The 18,022-nt window shown below is 47.7% G+C and overlaps 1 protein-coding gene across 3 annotated transcripts in view; it reads left to right on the plus strand.

Annotated features, from left to right (window-relative positions):
* The window catches only part of Ogdh (oxoglutarate dehydrogenase), a 78,808-nt gene extending 61,050 nt beyond the window's left edge, over positions 1-17,758 (plus strand). For all 3 annotated transcript variants that reach the window (XM_042702422.1, XM_042702420.1, XM_042702421.1), the window contains exons 11-23: positions 4,784-4,963; positions 5,462-5,614; positions 6,586-6,688; positions 6,961-7,089; positions 7,389-7,539; positions 7,780-7,907; positions 7,998-8,176; positions 8,911-8,982; positions 9,503-9,631; positions 11,124-11,196; positions 16,198-16,361; positions 16,513-16,667; positions 16,746-17,758. In XM_042702422.1, the coding sequence (XP_042558356.1) occupies positions 4,784-4,963; positions 5,462-5,614; positions 6,586-6,688; positions 6,961-7,089; positions 7,389-7,539; positions 7,780-7,907; positions 7,998-8,176; positions 8,911-8,982; positions 9,503-9,631; positions 11,124-11,196; positions 16,198-16,361; positions 16,513-16,667; positions 16,746-16,866 (1,737 nt within the window). In that variant the 3' untranslated portion in view covers positions 16,867-17,758. The remainder of the gene's footprint in view (positions 1-4,783; positions 4,964-5,461; positions 5,615-6,585; positions 6,689-6,960; positions 7,090-7,388; positions 7,540-7,779; positions 7,908-7,997; positions 8,177-8,910; positions 8,983-9,502; positions 9,632-11,123; positions 11,197-16,197; positions 16,362-16,512; positions 16,668-16,745) is intronic.
* Positions 17,759-18,022: the final 264 nt, after the last annotated feature.

Here is an 18,022-nt window from a genome sequence, read left to right on the forward strand (position 1 = left end):
GCTCCCTTATGGGGCCTCCTGTTGGCAGTCATACAATCCTGACTTTGCAGCTTCCTCTGATGTACCTCTTGCCAGCAAAGGGCTGGAATGCCTAATGACTTAATCACCACCTGTGGCAGCCTCAGCAGGACTTTGCGGACATTGTGAGGCTTTTTTTTTCTTTGTGGACTTTGGTTAGAGCTGAGCAGTTGTCCACACTGTTCCACTCTTCCTAGGCTGTTCTTTGTGTCCGTTGATGTTTCCAAGTGGCATTCAATGGACTATAACAAGGCAAAATGAAAACTCAAGCTGGGCTCTGTAATTCTAGCTACTCAGGAGGCTGAGACCTCATGATTGCAGTTCAGAAAACTGGAAGTGGGGGGCTGGGAAGGTGGCTCAGTGGTAGAGCGCTTGCCTTGCATGCATGAGGCCCTGGGTTCGATTCCTCAGCACCACATAAGCAAAAAGAAAAAAGCCGGAAGTGGCGCTGTGGCTCAAGTGGTAGAGCGCTAGCCTTGAGCTGAAGAGCTGAGGGACAGCGCCCAGGCCCAGAGTTCAGCCCCCATGACCAGACCCCCCCCCCCCAAAAAAAAAAAAGATACAGATTGACCTATTGTAACAGTGAGAGGTACAAGACACTATGTTGAAAACGAACTTTACAACTTGGGAGCATGGAGAGGAGTTGGGGAGGTGGAGAGGGAAGGGATGGTAGGGGAAGAACAAAGGAGGAGGTAACAATGCTTGATAGGAAATGCACTCAATACCTTACTCATGTAACTGTAACTCCTCTGTACAGTATTTCTACAATAAAAAATACAATTCTTTAAAAAAAAAAAAGAAAACTGGAAGTGGCACTATAGCTCAAAGTGGTAGAGTACTATCCTTGAGCAAAAAAAAGAGCTCAGAGACAGTGGCCAGACCTTGAGTTGAATCCCCATGACTAACAAAAAAGGAAAGAAGGAAGGAGGGAGGGAGGGAGGGAGGAAGGGAAAGAAAGGAAGGAAAGGAAAGAAAGAAAGAAAACAAAACCCAGAGAACGGAGGTCCCTAGTAATCTTTAGAGATTACATTGGTTCTACAGAGTTATCTGTTCTTAATAGAACCAGTAGGAAAGTACATGTATTCCATACAACAGCAGTGCAAGTCCCTATAGGAACTTTTTATAGGTAATAAACTCAGTTTCTTTAGTAAATGTAGGACTATTCCAACTAGGTGTCCTGAGCTCTGATTTTTTTGTTTTTTTAATCATGGAGCTTGAACTCTGGGCCTGGGCACAGTCCCTCAGCTCTTCAGCTCAAGGCTTCCAGTTTTCTGGTGGTTAATTGAAGATAAGAGTCACACAGCTGAGCACCGGAGGCTGAGATCTGAGGATCACAGTTCTAAGCCAGCCCAGGCAGGAAAGGCCATGAGACTCTTAATCTCCACCAGAAAACTGGAAATGGTGTTGTGGCTCAAGTGGTAGAGTGCTCCCCTTGAGAGCTGAGGGACAGCACCCAGGCCCAGAGTTCAAGCCTCAGACTGACCCAAAAAAAACAAAAATAAAAATTAATAATAATAATAACAGTTGCACAGACTTTCCTGTCCAGGCTGGCTTTGAACTGTGATCCTCAGGTCTCCGCCTCCTGAGTAGCTAGCATTACAGGCTTGAGCTACAGCGTTGGTTCAGTTTTCTGATGGTCAGTTGGAGATAAGAGTCCCATGGCTGGCTTGGAACCACGATCCTCAGATTTCAGCTTTCTGAGTACCTAGAATTACAAGCGTGAGCCACCAGTGCCTGGCTTCTGATCATTTCTTTTAAGAAATCGTGCTTCCTTTAGGTTATAGAATTTGGGGTATAATGTTTGTGCTACCTTTTCTAAAGTCTGTGGGCTCTAAGGTTTCTCATCTCTCATTCCTGACTTTGGAAATTTATGTCTTCTGATTTCTTCTGGTTAGACCTGCAGTAAATTCATTTTGTTTTTCTCTCAGAAACAGCAGCGATCTCACTACATTTCCCTCAGGAACAGCCATGATCATGCTGCATTTCTTCCTTTGCCTTTCCATTGCCTTTGATTCTTAACTTTGTGATTCCTTTCACTTCTATTTGCTTAGGGTTTAATCTTTTCTCCTTAGTTTCTTAGATTCTGGTTTGAGATACTCCTTTACAATATAAATGTTTAACGTGCCAGGGGATGGTGGCTCATGTCTATAATCCTAGCTACTCAGGAGGTTGAAATCTAATGATTGTGGTTCGAAGCCAGTCCATGCAGAAAAGCCCCCTTGAGATTTTTTTTTTTTTTGGGTCCAGTCGTGGGGCCTGAACTCTGGGCCTGGGCGCTGTTCCTCAGCTCTTCAGCTCAAGGCTAGCACTCTACCACTTGAGCCACAGTGCCACTTCCGGCTTTTTTCTTACGTGGTGCTGAGGAATCGAACCCAGGGCCTCGAGCATGCAAGGCAAGTGCTCTACCACTAAGCCACCTTCCCAGCCCCCCCTTGAGACTCTTACCTCCAGTTAACCACTCAAAAACTGGAGGTGGCGCTGTGGCTCAGGGACAGCAGCCAGGCCCTGAGTTCAAGCCCCACAACCAACAAAAAAAAAAAAAAAGAGGAGTAGAACATTTAACTTAAAAGTCACACTACAGGCACTAGGAAGGTGGCTCAGTGGTAGTGTTTGCCTTGCATTCATGAGGCCCTGGGTTCGATTCCTCAGTACCACTTAAGCATAAAAAAGCCAGAAGTGGTGCTATGGCTCAAGTGGTAGGGCGCTAGCCTTGAGCTGAAGAGCTGAGAAACAGTGCCTAGGCCCAGAGTTCAGGCCCCCGACCGACAAAAGCAAGGCAGGGTCTTGGTGAGGTATTCAGGGTAAATACAAGTGAGACTGCATCAGAATGCAGTGTTTGAAAACTGAAAAGGGATGACAGCCTGGCATGTGCCAGTGGGTAGCAATTAACACAAGCAGATCTCAGCTGCAGACAAAGCACCTCCAGCAATCAGACCTGTTCAGCAGGCAAACAGGCTCTTCCTCCTTAGAACTATTAGGTATGCATATACCTATATGTTTTCAAGGACACGGAAGCTCATAGGGCCTTCTCCTAAATAATGAAGACCAGATGGGTAACACTGGTTTAGTACCAAGTGATATTGTTCAGGCTCTTTAATGTTTCTTAGTGGTTTTATCAGTGTGAGAAGAGATACTGTAACAGCATTTTGACATGAATGTAGAATTCTTAGACCTCTCTAAAGAAAAATTTTTTAATATTTTCTTTTTCATTCCAATGTCAGGGCCTACTATATACTAGGCAGGCCCTCTACCACTGATGTGCCCAACCCCAGCCATCCACTAAGATATTCTTTTCTCTTTCCTATTTGACTCATTAGGAGTCAAGAAGGATGGGGTTGGGAAGATTCATACCAGGAGATGAAGTGGTAGCTTTACTGAGGCCCTCATTTCTCTTAAGACTGTAAGCATTAAGCCCACCTTTCGTCCTCAGCTCCACCCAGACCTGAGCTCCTCCCTGCCCTGGAGTTCCCACATTACAGCTGGCCCTCCTTCTCTCCACCCAAACCCACCTGAACTCCATCTACCTTACTTCCTATCCCCCCAGACCCTGCTGCTACCTATAGCGAAGACTGCCATGTGCTCTCTCTCCAGGAGAAATATGGCTCTTCTAATAAACCTTGAAATAATTTTTCTCCTGTGCCTGCCTGCCTGTGTGGTCCCCTGGCATGGATGTGATGGATCCTTTCATTGATCCTTTCAAAGACCATACTTAGAAATTCTCCTAGAGGCTGGGAATGTGGCTTGATGGTAGAATGCTTGCCTCGCATGCAGGAAGCTGTGGGTTTGATTCCTCACTACCACATACAACAGAAAAGCCAGAAGTGGCACTGTGGCTCAAGTGGTAGAGTGCTAGCTTTGAGCAAAAGAAGCTCAGGGATGGGCTGGGAAGGTGGATCAGTCGTAGAGTGCTTGCCTCGCATGCATGAGGCCCTGGGTTCAATTCCTTAGCACCATATAAACAGAAAAAGCCGGAAGTGGCACTGTGGCTCAAATGGTAGAGCGCTAGCCTTGAGCTGAAGAGTTGAGGGACAGCACCCAGGCCCAGAGTCAAGCCTCACAATGGACAAAAAAAAAGAAGCTCAGGGACAGTGCCCAGGCCCTGAGTTCAAGCCCCAGGACTGATACCAAAAAAAAAAAAAAAAAAAGGAGGAGGCTACAATGCTTGATAAGAAATGTACTCATTATCTTGCCCATGTAATTGTAACCCCTCTGTACAGTATTTTCACAATAATAAATAAATAAATGGGAAGGAAAGGAAGGAAGGAATTTTTCTAGAAATCTTTTGAATGAAAGCCAGCAGATGCTCAATATTACCATATAAGGTTAATCAGACCTGGCGTGGATGATGGATAGTTCATGCCTGTGATCCTAGCTGCTCAGGAGGCTGGGATCTTAGGATACAGTTTGAAGCCAGCTCAGTCAGGAAAATCTATGAGCCTCTTCTTTCCAGTTAACCAGCAAAAAGCTAGACGTATGGAAAGAAAAATGTCAAAATGTTTATACTATACTCTATAGAATTATCAGTAACTTTAATTTTATTTATTGCCTCTCCAAATTCTGTTTTAAACATACACAAACTTTTTTGTCAAAATAGAAAAAAACAAAAACAAAACTTTTAAGTTTTAAGAAGTCTAAATGGCCATTTGGGACACATACTCAGAGTAACCAAACAGGAAGTACAACCATGTCTAGCACTGTCTACACCCATAGGGCCCTAGGCCAGCCAGTCCAGGCACCCTCTTATCAAACCATATGTTTCTTACAGATAGGCTTTACCACAGACCCTCGGATGGCCCGCTCCTCTCCTTACCCTACTGACGTGGCCCGCGTAGTGAATGCCCCCATTTTCCATGTGAACGCAGATGACCCTGAGGCCGTCATGTATGTGTGCAAGGTGGCGGCAGAGTGGAGAAGCACCTTCCACAAGGACGTGGTTGTTGATCTGGTGCGTATTCCAGGGAGTGAGTCTCCAGGCAGAGCACCTGACCAACTACACCCCCTCTCCCCCCCCCCCCCCCCCACACACACACATACACACCCCATGTGTGTGCCCCGCCCTTGGCACCAGAGCCACCTTGGAGCTTTCTAAGAACCATGCCTCACAAGAGAACCCTCCAGCTCCAGAGTGTTTCGGCCAAGCCCACCCTGAATACTCCCCAGCCAGGAGCTGTATGGGTGAAGAGGGCCATTCATGGGCCTCCTCTGGTCCTGCCATGGACTGTATTGTCAGTGGTTCATATTCCTAAATCACTTTCCTCTGGTAAAACTACCCTGTTGCATAATGGAGGGAGACAGGAACTTAATTCTAGAGGAAATAAACTGAGGCAGCACAGACATGGGCATGTTGGCATTATGTAGACAAGATAAGGCAAGGACCTCACCTGTGTTTCTTTAGGGCCAGTTGTGATCTCTCACCTATCTCTTACTGCTCTGCTCTGACCAGGTATGTTACCGGCGCAATGGCCACAATGAAATGGACGAGCCCATGTTTACACAGCCACTCATGTACAAGCAGATCCGCAAGCAGAAGCCTGTGCTACAGAAGTATGCAGAGCTGCTGGTGTCACAGGGTGTGGTCAACCAGCCTGAATATGAGGTTTGTCCTGGCTGCAGAGCTGGGGAGGCCAAAGTCACCCAATCCTCACAATAATACCCAAGTGAAAGTCATCGAAATGCTTTAAAGGAAGTTGACCTTAAAGCAGTGTTTTTGGAGTATTCTGGGTATGGCTATGCAGTAAATTTCTCTTTTTTTTTTTTCTTTTCTTTTTTTTTTTTTTGTGCCAGTCCTGGATCTTGAACTCAGGGCATAGGCAGTGTCCCTGAGCTTCTTTTGCTCAAGGCTAACACCCTATCACTTGAGCCACAGTTCTACTTTCAGATGTTTTGGTAGTATAGTGGAGAATAAGAGTCTCACAGACTTTCCTGCCCAAGCAGGATCCTCACATCCTCAGATCTCAGTCTCCTGAGAGCTAAGATTACAGTCATGAGCCAGTGCCTGGCCAGTACATTTCTTACTTGGCCCGTCTTGTGGAGGTGAGAGGTGAGTAAAGGGTCCAGATTGGTAAAGGGCTCATGTGACCTGCATCAGAAGTCCTGACTAGATGAGGAGAATAGCCCATTTAGGCAGTATGTATTAAATGGAAACAGCTGCGGGAAGTGCAACTCTGGAGCCTAATCCTCCATGGCACATGGCAACTTTGAGACTGCACCAGGTCTGGTTTTTTCTTTGTTTTGGCGGTTAATTGGAGATAGAGGATCACAGACTTTCTTATCCAGTCTGGCTTTGAACTGCAATCTTCAGATCTCAACCTCCTAGGTGAGCCACCACACTTGGCAAGAACTGCACCAGTTCATAGGAAAGAATGTGAGAGTTGAACTCTGACTCTGTGCTGACTCTCTTGTATGAAAAGAACAGAAAGTTGTAGGCTTCTCCCAGTCTTAGAAAAGCAGTGCTGTGCATGTGGATGAGCATGGGAGGCCTGCAAGGCTGAGGGAGCCCAGAGGTATGGTGAGCTTGCACAGCAGGGTGTGCCAAACTAATCCATTGTGTGTGTGCTCCACCCCCAGGAGGAGATCTCCAAGTACGATAAGATCTGTGAGGAAGCATTCACCAGATCCAAAGATGAGAAGATCCTGCACATCAAGCACTGGCTTGATTCCCCCTGGCCTGGTAAGTAAGGAGACAAACCACAGATAGATTCCTTTGTGAATCTGATGGAACCATGAACCCTCTTCCCAGAAAAAAAAAAACTCCCACTGCCCCCTCCATGCTCATGGTGTACCATTTCAGTAAAGCTTGGTTATCCCCAGGTGCTCAAAGGGAGTCCGGTTCAGGTTGCATCATCTCTCACTCTGGATCTCCCCAAAGTTAGGTTTATGACAGTGAGGTTCCTAAATGTTCCAAATCAGGTGGCATGCCTCACCTTGTCCTTGCTGTTATAGGCTTCTTCACTCTGGATGGGCAGCCCAGGAGCATGTCCTGCCCCTCCACCGGCCTGGAGGAAGACGTTCTAGCCCACATTGGGAATGTGGCCAGCTCTGTGCCTGTGGAGAACTTCACCATCCATGGAGGTAACCCTAGGCTTGCCCACAGGAATGGTGGCCCAGCCCATGCCATGTGATGACTCCCCTGCCCAGCCCACCAGATGTACTAGTGGGCCCACCTCCTACAATCAGCCTTCAGCAAGATGTTGTGGCTCAAGTGACAGAGTGCTAAACTTGAGCAGAAGAAGTTCAAGTACAGTGCCCAAGCCCTGAGTTTAAAAACTGAGAGATCACCACTTTATATTAATCAGAAACTCCAGAGTGCCAAGAGTGTTGCTGGAGCATAGGAAATGAGGTAGCTGGGTGATCATTCCATTTCTCTGCAGGACTAAGCCGGATCTTGAAAACTCGAAAGGATCTAGTGACAAACCGCACTGTGGACTGGGCCCTGGCAGAGTATATGGCATTTGGCTCGCTACTGAAGGAGGGCATCCATGTCCGGCTGAGTGGCCAGGATGTGGAGCGGGGCACCTTCAGGTAACATTCAGGTTTTTCACCCTCAGAATCAGAGATGCAAGAGTGGGGAGTTCCCAGTATCTGTCTAGTCAAGTTGTACCCTTCTCCTGACTGTAAATACCCTGTTAAGCACGGGGCAGGCTCAGCCCACATCTGGCAGGAAGCCTGGTTGTTGCCATGGACCTTTTGCTACTTGCCAAGAGATCCTCAGCAGTTTGCTGAGAGATCTGCATTCCTGTTTATCCTGTTGTTCTACCTCAGCCACCGGCACCATGTGCTCCATGACCAGAATGTGGACAAGAGAACCTGCATCCCCATGAACCACCTTTGGCCCAATCAGGCCCCCTACACTGTGTGCAACAGCTCATTGTCTGAATACGGTGTGCTGGGTGAGTGCCCACCCCAACCCACCCACTCCTGCCACTGTCTACTCCCCTAGTGTCTCCTGGATGACTTCCTTTCTCTTCTATCTTTCATAGGCTTTGAGCTGGGCTTTGCCATGGCTAGCCCAAATGCCTTGGTCCTCTGGGAGGCCCAATTTGGTGACTTCAACAACATGGCCCAGTGCATCATTGACCAGTTCATCTGCCCAGGACAGGCCAAGTGGGTGCGACAGAATGGCATTGTGCTGCTGCTCCCTCACGGCATGGAGGGCATGGTGAGCTCCTGCCCTCCCCCGCCCTCACCCCCAAAAAGACCCAGAACCTAGAAACCCTGCCCCAAATCCTGAGGGTTCTGATGGTGCCTCTTACTCATCTGGATGCCACTTGCATGCCTAAACTTGGATAAATATCAGGTGGTACTCATGCAGCCCTCAGGCATCCCAAGAATATGGGCTCCCTCACTTCCCTGCTCTGCCTGTCCTGCCCTTTGTTGTTGAGGAGGGGAGCAATTGAATGAATGACATCATAGGAAGAAAAATCAGAAAAAAAGCAAACTAGAGAACAGCTCCAGCAGAAGCAGCAGAGGGCATTGTATGAGAGTTCCCAAACTAAATTCGTTTTATTAACTTTTTGTTGTTGTTGTTTTTGTTGGTCGTGGGGCTTGAACTCTGGGCCTAGGCACTGTCCCTCAGCTCTTCAGCTCAAGGCTAGCAGTCTACCACTTGAGCCACAGCACCACTTCCAGCTTTTTCTATTTATGTGGTACTGAGAAATCGAACCCAGAGCCTCATGCATGCGAGGCAAGGACTCTACTACTGAGCCACCTTCCCAGCCCCACTTCCATTTTTCTATTGGTTTATTGGAAACAAGAGTTTCACGGACTATCTTGCCTAGGCTGGCTTTGAACTGCGATCTTCAGATCTCAGCCTTCTGAGTAGCTAGGATTACAGGCATGTGCCACTGGCACCCGGCTTGCCAAACTAAATTATTTGTGTATGTTTGCTTCCAGGGTCCAGAACACTCCTCAGCCCGTCCAGAGCGATTCCTGCAGATGTGCAATGATGACCCAGATGTCCTACCAGTAAGTAGAGCAGACCCTGTTGCCTAGCTATGCTTGGGACCCTGAGGAGGGTGGTCCATCTAGATGTCCTGAGAAGTCAAATATCTGCTGGCCCTTCCTCTGTAGACCAGGGTAGCCTACACCCACTGATCTCCTTGAAATGAAAGACTTCCTCAGGACCTAGAATATAAAAGTAGAGGATTGCTTCTATTTGCTTCTTGCTGTTTCTGTCCTGTGGCTGGTTTTCTGGTTCAGGCAAATACTGTGAAGGAGAGATCTCCTGGGCATTTTAAAGGATGGAAGAAAACTATTGGGACTCAGTATCTAAAATGAGAATTGGCTTTAGGCAATTCTTAAAAATGCTATCAATTCCCTGCCAGACTGTAGCTTTATGTATTTTAGAAGGGTTAAGACTTGAAATACAAATACCAGCTGCTTCCTCCACTCTTGGAGGGTGGAACTTCCTGAAGCCCTCACCCCCATATGGCAGTGTGCTCAGTGCTGCCACCTGGCCTCTGGCCCTTCCCTTCTGCACTTGCAGGACCTGCAAGAGGCCAACTTTGATATCAATCAGCTATATGACTGCAACTGGATTGTTGTCAACTGCTCCACTCCTGGCAACTTCTTCCACGTGCTACGACGGCAGATCCTGCTGCCCTTCCGGAAGCCGGTCAGTAGTAGAGTCTCTCTACCCTGACCAGTTCTGGCCTCAAAATGACCTGGGGTCCCACCTTGCTGTATTGGCACCAAGAAGCCTCCCATCCCCTCACCCCAGTGCCACCTACTTTAGAGTAGCTGGCCCCTGAGGGAGGCTATGAACAGGATGTGGTGTCAAGGACCTGGACTCCCTTGACTGCTAATACTGGAGAACTGTGTTCTTGCCCCATAGCCCAGTCCTCCCATGCCACTGAGCATTATGGGGAGAACAGGTGTGTAAGCTGCAGACTAAAAGAAAGGTAAGCCCTGGCCAGGGCCAAGGCAGAGAAGGGGGCCCCAAAAGCAACTTCTGAGCTACGTGTTGAAGGATAAGTAGAAATTGGGTAGGAGGCAAGTGGAAAAAGTGGTCGAAGAGGCCGGACACAGGTGGCTTATGCCTATAATCCTAGCTACTCAGGAGGCTGAGATCTGAGGATCGAGATTCAAAGCCAGCCTGGGCAGGAAAGTTTGAGAGACTCTTATCTCCAATAAACCACTGAAAAACTGGAAGTGGCGCTTTGGCTCAAGCAGTAGAGCACGCTCTTTGAGCTGAAGAGCACAAGGACAGTGCCCAAGCCTAGAGTTCAAGCCCCATGACCTAAAAAAATAGTGGTCCAAGAGTAGGACAGATTGGGCTGAGAAATTGGCTCAGTGGTAGAGTGCTTGCCTCGCATGCATGAGGTCCTGGGTTCAATTCCTCAGTACTACATAAGCAGAAAAAAGCCGGTAGCGGCGCTGTAGTTCAAGAGTAGAGTGCTAGCCTTGAGCTGAAGAGCTGAGGGACAGTGCCCAGGCCCAGAGTTCAGCCCCATGACTGACAAAAAAAAAAAAAACAGTAAGACAGTATGGAAGAGCTCTGTTCACTACTAGCAGTGGGTACATGACTGAAGCTTGCAGCTGTGTCCCTGGCAACCTGCAGATTCACATCATCACCCATGACAGGATAGTCCTCCTAGTGTTGGACCTTGTCACAGCCTTAGACAGGCTGAGGGTATGTGTGTTTAAGACCACCTAGCAGTTGCTCAGAAGCTACCAGGGAGAGGCTTGCCTCCCTTCTTGTTGGGTGGCCCTTGTTTTTTATCATCCCTCTAGATTTCCTTTGGTGGTACTGGAGTTTGGACGCCAGGCCTTTTGTGTTTTTCTAGGCAGGAGCTCTACCACTTGAGCCCCATCTCCAATGTAAACCCCACCCCGCAATTCCCTATCATGAAGATCCATGGGCATAATAGTCTGTCTTTCAAGCTAGCTGCCATTGGCTCAGGCTGAGATTTAAAGATCCGCGGTTTGAAAGTTCAAGAAAGTCTGTGAACCTCTCATCCAATTAACCACTAAAAAAGCCAGAAGTGGATTTGTGGCTCAAGTGACTCAACACTAGCCTTGAGCAAAAGGAACTCCAGGACAGTGCCTAGGTCCTGAGTTCAAGCCTCAGGGCCAGCACACACACACACAAAAATTCTGTCTTTCAGTTAATCATCTTCACTCCCAAATCCCTCCTGCGCCACCCTGAGGCCAGAACCAACTTTGATGAGATGCTTCCAGGTAGGTTTGGGGGAGGAGCATTTGCTGGGAGGACCAAAATTTGGGGCCTCTTTACAGCTCTGAGGGCTTGCTTATAGGGCTTGTATTTATGGCTTTTGCCAAATTGTAGGTCATGGGTAAAAGACCTGTGGACTGTTGCCTTTAGTCTGTGAATACCTTCAGGATTATGTTAGAGACACTTGAGTCTCAAGTTACAAGGTGGGGTTGCTGCCATAGTCAGCCCTGGCCGAATGTGACAGCAGCTTACCTTAAGCTCAGAACAGAGGAAAAGACATTAGGAGGCAGGACCTCCACGTAACACAACTCTACTGCTGTGAAGGGACACTGTGGCTTGAGATTCCCATGTGCATGTCCCATGGTGACAAGCAGGTGCTGGCACAGCCATGCTGACCACTTCCTCCCATGTTTATTTTCTGTATGTGTCTGTGAATACAAAATCTATCATCTTCACCACTTTTTAGTATGTAGTTCATCCTAAAATGTATGCACATAGTTCAGCATCCATCTCTAGGACTCCTTCCACTGACCCCCTACACACATATGCAGACACATGCATACACACTCGTATACAAAGCAACCTACTTAGAAGCATTCTACTTCTAAGTACAGTCATAGAGTAGAGCTGACTGTCCTTTCTGAGATACTTGGGCCCAGAAATGTTTTAAATGACAAGGGTTATTTTTCTTGCAGGTTTTGGAATATCTGCATGCGTGCGTGCGTGCATGCATGCATGCATGTGTGTGTGTGTGTGTGTGTGTGTAATCTCAAATGGAACCCAAGTGTGTGTGTGAGAGAGGAAGATATCTCAGATGGAACCCAAATTTAAACACAAAATTCACTTACATTTCATAAAGTCAAATGTGTTTTTTTTAAGTAGCATATCAACACTCAAAAAGTTTTCAGAGGGCTGGGAATGTGGCTTAGTGGTAGAGTGCTTGCCTAGCATATATGAAACCCTGGGTTTGATTCCTCAGTATCACATACACAGAAAAAGCCAGAAGTGGCGCTGTGACTCAAGTGATAGAGTACTAGCCTAGAGTGTCTAGGCCCTGAGTTCAAGCCCCAGGACTGGCAGAAAATAAAAAATAAAAGTTTTCAGAGCCAGGTGCCAGTGGCTTACACCTATAATCCTAGCTACTAAGAAGGCTGAAATCTGAGGATTACAGTTTGAGGCCAGCTCAGGCATCAAAGTCTGTAAGACTGTTATCTCCAGTTAATCACAGAAAAAGCTGGAAGTAGCACTGTGGCTCAAGTGGTAAGAGTACTAGCCTTGAGCAAAAGGATCTCAGGGACAGCACCCAGGCCCAGAGTTCAAGCCCCAGAACTGGCAAAAAACAAAAAAGTTTTCAGATTTTGGATTTTAAAAAGTAGTAATGCTGAACTGGGAAGTAGCTCTCAGTGGCAAAGCACTTGCCTAGCAAGTGCAACATCCTGGGTTTGATCCTCAGTACCAAAAGAGAAAAGACAAAAAATAATACAGTTCTTTAAAAAAAAAAATAGTGATGCTAGCTGGGTGCTGGTGGCTCATGCCTGTAATCCTACCTACTCAGAGGCTGAGGTGTGAGGATCGAAATTAAAAACCAGTCCAGGCTGGAAAGTCTCTGTGAGACTCTTATCTCCAATTAATCACCAGAAAACCAAAAGTGGCACTGTGGCTCAAGTGGTAGAGCACTAGCCTTGAGCTGAAGAGCTCAGGGACAGCGCCCAAGCCCAGAGTTATTTCACTTAATATAATGTCCTCTAGGTCCATGATACTCAACAGTCATAGCTTTCTGCCTTTTTTTGGGGGGTCAGACCTGGGCCTGAACTCTGGGCCTGGGCGCTGTCCCTCAGCTCTTCAGCTCAAGACTAGCACTCTACCACTTGAGCCACAACACCACTTCCCGTTTTCTGGTGGTCACGTACCTTTCTGCCCAGGCTGACTTTGAACCGTGATCCTCAGATTTCAGCCTCTTGAGTAGCTAGGATTACAGGCATGAGCCACCAGCGCCTGGCTTGAATTAATTTTTGTAAATGATGTTAAGGTCCTAAAATCTCTCTTGTATGGAGGTTTCCAGTTTTTCAGCACTGTTTTTCAGAGAGACTGTATTTTCCCATTGAATGCCTTGCTTCTCTGGTGGACAACAAGCCAGATGTGAAAGCTTACTCCGGAGCTCTCTATGCTGTTAATCTATCTTTTCTATATGAATGACACTTGTTTTGATTACTGTAACTTTGTTGTAGGTTACAAAATTAGAAACTGATTCTGGTGATTTTATTATTACTTTTTGTTGTTGTTGGTTGTGGGGCTTTAACTCAGCCTGGGCACTGCCCCTGAGTGCTTTTGCTCAAGAATAGTGCTCTACCATTTTGAGCCATAGTACAACTTCTGGTTTTTGAGTGGTTAATTGGATATAAGAGTTTCACAGGGACTTTTCTTCCCAGGCTGGTTTCAAACCACAGTCCTCAGATCATAGCCTCCCGAGTAGCTAGGATTACAGACATGGGCCACCCAGCCTCCAGTGATTTTTACTTTATTTACCTTGGTGGTATTTTTTTTTTGGGGGGGGGTGGAGGGGGGTCCGGTCGTGGGGCCTGAGCTCTGGGCATGGGCGCTGTCCCTCAGCTCTTCAGCTCAAGGCTAGCGCTCTACCACTTGAGCCACAGCACTTGGTGGTATTTCTTAAGGTTTGTTTGTTTTTTAAGTTGAATCATGTGTGTCTGTGTGTGTCTAGTGTTCCTAGGGCTTGAACTTGGAGCCTTGACGTGGTCCCTGAGCTTTTTTGCTCAAGATTAGCCACCACTTGAGCCACACTTGCACTTCCTGCTTTTTTTTTTGGGGGGGGGGGGGGGAAGGGTCCATCGTGGGGCTTGAACTCTGGGCTTGGTGCTGTCCCGGTGCTCATCAGCTCAAGGTGAGCACTCTACCGCTTGAGTCACAGCGCCACTTCCGGTTTTCTAGTGGTTTATTGGAGATCAGAGTCTCACAGACTTTTCTGCCCGGGCTGGCTTTGAACTGTGATCCTCAGATCTCAGCCTCCTTAACTAGGATTATAGGCATGAGCTACTGGCACCTGGCTACTTCTGGCTTTTTGATGGTTAATTGGAGAGTTTCAGGGACTACCCCAGCTGGTTTTGAGCTGAAATCCTCAGATCTCAGTCTTCTGAGCAGCTAGTATTACAGACATCATCCACTTGTACTCAGCTTTGGAATCATTTTCTTTTTTTTTTTTTGAGTCTGGTCGTGGGGCCTGAACTCTGGGCCTGGGCGCTGTCCCTCAGCTCTTCAGCTCAAGGCTAGCTAGCACACTACCACTTGAGCCACAACACCACTTCCGGCTCTTTTCTTTTTTGCTTATGTGGTGGTGAGGAATCGAACCCAGGGCCTCAGGCATGCAAGGCAAGCGCCCTACCACTGAGCCACCTTCCCAGCCCCTGGAATCATTTTCTTAATTTCAGATTTTCCATTGCTGGTGTCTAGTTGCATCTGACTTGTGCACTGCTTTTTGCATCCTGCTACTTCGCTGCATTTGTAATTCTAACAGGCTTTTAGTGGTGCAGTGCTCAGAATTTTCTAATTATGGGATCCTGTTGTCTATGAACAGAGGTCATTCTGTTTCTTTTTTCTTTCCTGGTAGTACTTCTGGTACTACAAGAATGAACATCCTAGATTTATTGTGGACCTTAGAGGAACAGATTGCACTCTTTCATCATTGTTATTCTTGCTATGGTTTTCATCTGTGATTTTCATCATATTGAGATTTGAATTTTCATCAAATAAGCCCCTTATGTTGGCATTGATCCCATTGTTATCATAGACATCTATCTTAATACTCTCTATTACAGTGAGTCCTCCAGTTGAAAGGTTTTGGAGGTTTTTTGTTTTTGTTTTGTTTGTCGGGCCTGGGGCTAGAACTCTGGGCCTGGACTCTGTCCCTCAGCTCTTCAGCTCAAGGCAAGCGCTCTACCACTTGAGCCACAGCGCCACTTCCATTTTTCTGGTGGTTAATTGGAGATGAGTTTCATAGACTTTCCTTGCCTGGTCTGCCTTTGAACCAAGATCTCAGCCTTCTGAGTATAGGATTACAGGTGTGAGCCACCTGTAAATTCATGAGGAGTATGAGTGGAGTAGCTATGTTTTGACATAATTAATTGTTCCTAAAGTCTGCAATGGGCTGTTAACAGAATAACCTGCTCTATCCTGGTCTTGCCCTATCTCCTGTGTATTAGTGTGGTTTTTGTTTTGTTTTGTTTTGTTTGTACTGGGCCTTGAACAACTTAGAGCCTTAGCACTGTCCCAGTTTTTTTTTCTCAAGGCTAGTGCTCTACCACTTTGAGCCACAGCACCACCTCTGATTTTCTGTTGGTTAATTGGAGATATGATCCTTACAGGGACTTTTCTGCCCAGGCTGGCTTCAAACCACGATCTTCAGATCTCAGCCTCCTAAGTAGCTAGGATTACTGATGTGAACCACCAACACCCAGCTTTTATGTGCTTTTTAAAGTGCCCTAGGCTGGCTGGGGAGGTGGCTCAGTGGTAGAGTGCTTGCCTTGCATGCATGAGGCCCTGGGTTCAATTCCTTAGCACCACATAAGCATTAAAAAAAAAGCCAGAAGTGGTGCTGTGGCCCCAGTGGTAGAGTGCTAGCCTTGAGCTGAAGAGCTGAGGAACAGTGCCCAGGCCCAGATTTCAAGCCCCACAACTGACCAAAAATAAAAATAATAGTAATAAAGTGCCCTTGGCCACTAACCTTGAGCAGAAAAGCTCAAGGACAGCACCTAGACCTTGAGTTCAAGTCCCAGGACTAGCACCAAAAAATAAAAAGGAGGGAAAAAGAAAAAGTGTTCTTGGCATTAATGACTTCAGAGGCAGATGAGAGCTGAGCTTGCTCTAACCCTTGAAACCCACATGCCCTGGACAACAAATGGTACCATTGTCTCATGGTTTCCCAGTTCACACACAGCAGCAGTGCAGTAGGGCATGAAGAGAGAACCAGCCTAACCATGGGGATTCTCTTGTAGGAACCCATTTTCAACGTGTGATCCCAGAAAATGGCCCTGCGGCTCAGAACCCAGACAAGGTTGAGAGGCTCCTCTTCTGCACTGGCAAGGTGTACTATGACCTTACCCGTGAACGCAAAGCCAGGGGTATGGAGGAGCAGGTGGCCATAACAAGGATTGAGCAGGTGAGGGCCCATGGCATAGCCTCTGTGTGGAATCCCTCCTAAGGCTGTTGAACCTCTAGTATCTTGGCAGAATTACTGCCAATACTGCCTTTTTGAGAATACCAGTCTCCCCTTGCTCAGCTTCCATTGACCTGACTCCTGCTCTCTCCAGCTGTCACCATTCCCATTTGACCTCCTGCTAAAGGAAGCACAGAAGTACTCCAATGCTGAGCTAGCCTGGTGCCAGGAGGAACACAAGAACCAAGGCTACTATGACTATGTGAAACCCAGACTCCGGACCACCATTGACCGTGCCAGGCCCGTATGGTAAGGCCTCTGTCCCTAACAAGTAGGTATGCTGGACGGGAGCAGGTGGCCCACTCACTGACCACCCCCCTATCTCAGGTATGCTGGCCGAGACCCAGCAGCTGCTCCAGCAACTGGCAACAAGAAAACCCACCTGACAGAGCTGCAGCGCTTCCTGGACACAGCCTTCGACCTGAACGCCTTCAAGAAATTCACTTAGATGCTCCTGGGGTTACTCAGGCCATGGTCTGCCCCCCATGCCCATGATGCCCTTTGCTTCTCAACTAAAGAATAGTGCCTCGGCGCTGCCACCCTCTGCCCCTCGCTATGCCTCACATTGTCCCCTGCTCATAGCAATTAGGCTCTTGTCCCCTTGCTTGGTTGCGCCCCAGGCCAGATGCTGCCAGCCTGTCTGATTTGTGTCAGGCTGAGCAGCTTTCATGGAGGCAGGCCTTGAGGAGCAGGAACCTCTGCAGGACAACTTGGGAAAGATCAACTCTGGCCACCACCCTTCATCTTGTGATCCTCCGAGGCAGGAGCAGAGCCTCGTGGCTGCCTGGTGCTCCTCCTTGTCACCCAGCAAGGCACAGATCCAGGACTAGGAGTAGCTTCATCGAGCTAGCAGGGTGGGCCTCAGCTTGGGGGTGTGGAGGATAACAGGTCTAGGCCTTCTCTTCTGCCATGTTAAGGTCCTGGTTTTTGTGTGGTCAGGGTGCCCTACCCATCCCACCGGGGCTACTCAGCCCCTGGAGCCTGTAGGCTCTATGTGGAGCACAAAAGCTCCCTTGGATTCCACAGCTGGGGCACTGGCTGTCCCTTGTGGTCCTTCTGACTCCTCACCTCCTCTAGTCCCCCAGCCGCCCTCCCCCCAACTTTCTGCTGTTCCTTTGAGCGCAATGGAGACTTTTGATGCATCCTCTTTGCTGTGCCAAAGCAGGTCAGAAACAGGAGAAGGGTAGGTGAGGCAGGGTAGGCCAAGGGGCCAGCTGCCCTTCATCCCTCACTTTGACCTTCACAGGGACAGATCTGATTTATTTATTTTGGATAAAAAAAAAGAAAAAGAAATAACTTTGCATTGCATTGGCTTGACCCATAAACTAAGTTATCCATGACTCGTGTGCTGTCACTCTGTGTTTCCAACTTCTCTCCAGGTAACGGGCTCAGCTAGGCTCTGCCATCCCCTCCCCACCCTGCCACACAGATCACCCCACATCCTTCTACACCCTCACGTCATCATAAGCAGATTACGCTTGCATGCAGCCTGTGGCTAAGTTTGTTTCACATCCTTGCAACCCATTCCTCTAGGAAGGGTGTTCTGCACTCTGCCCATCCATATTTGAGCTAGCATGCCTGGTGGGTTTGGAAGTTTTTTGCAA

The sequence above is a fragment of the Dipodomys spectabilis genome, unplaced genomic scaffold (genome assembly GCF_019054845.1).
Source record: "Dipodomys spectabilis isolate Male_0828 unplaced genomic scaffold, ASM1905484v1 ptg000322l, whole genome shotgun sequence".
NCBI lineage: Eukaryota > Metazoa > Chordata > Mammalia > Rodentia > Heteromyidae > Dipodomys > Dipodomys spectabilis.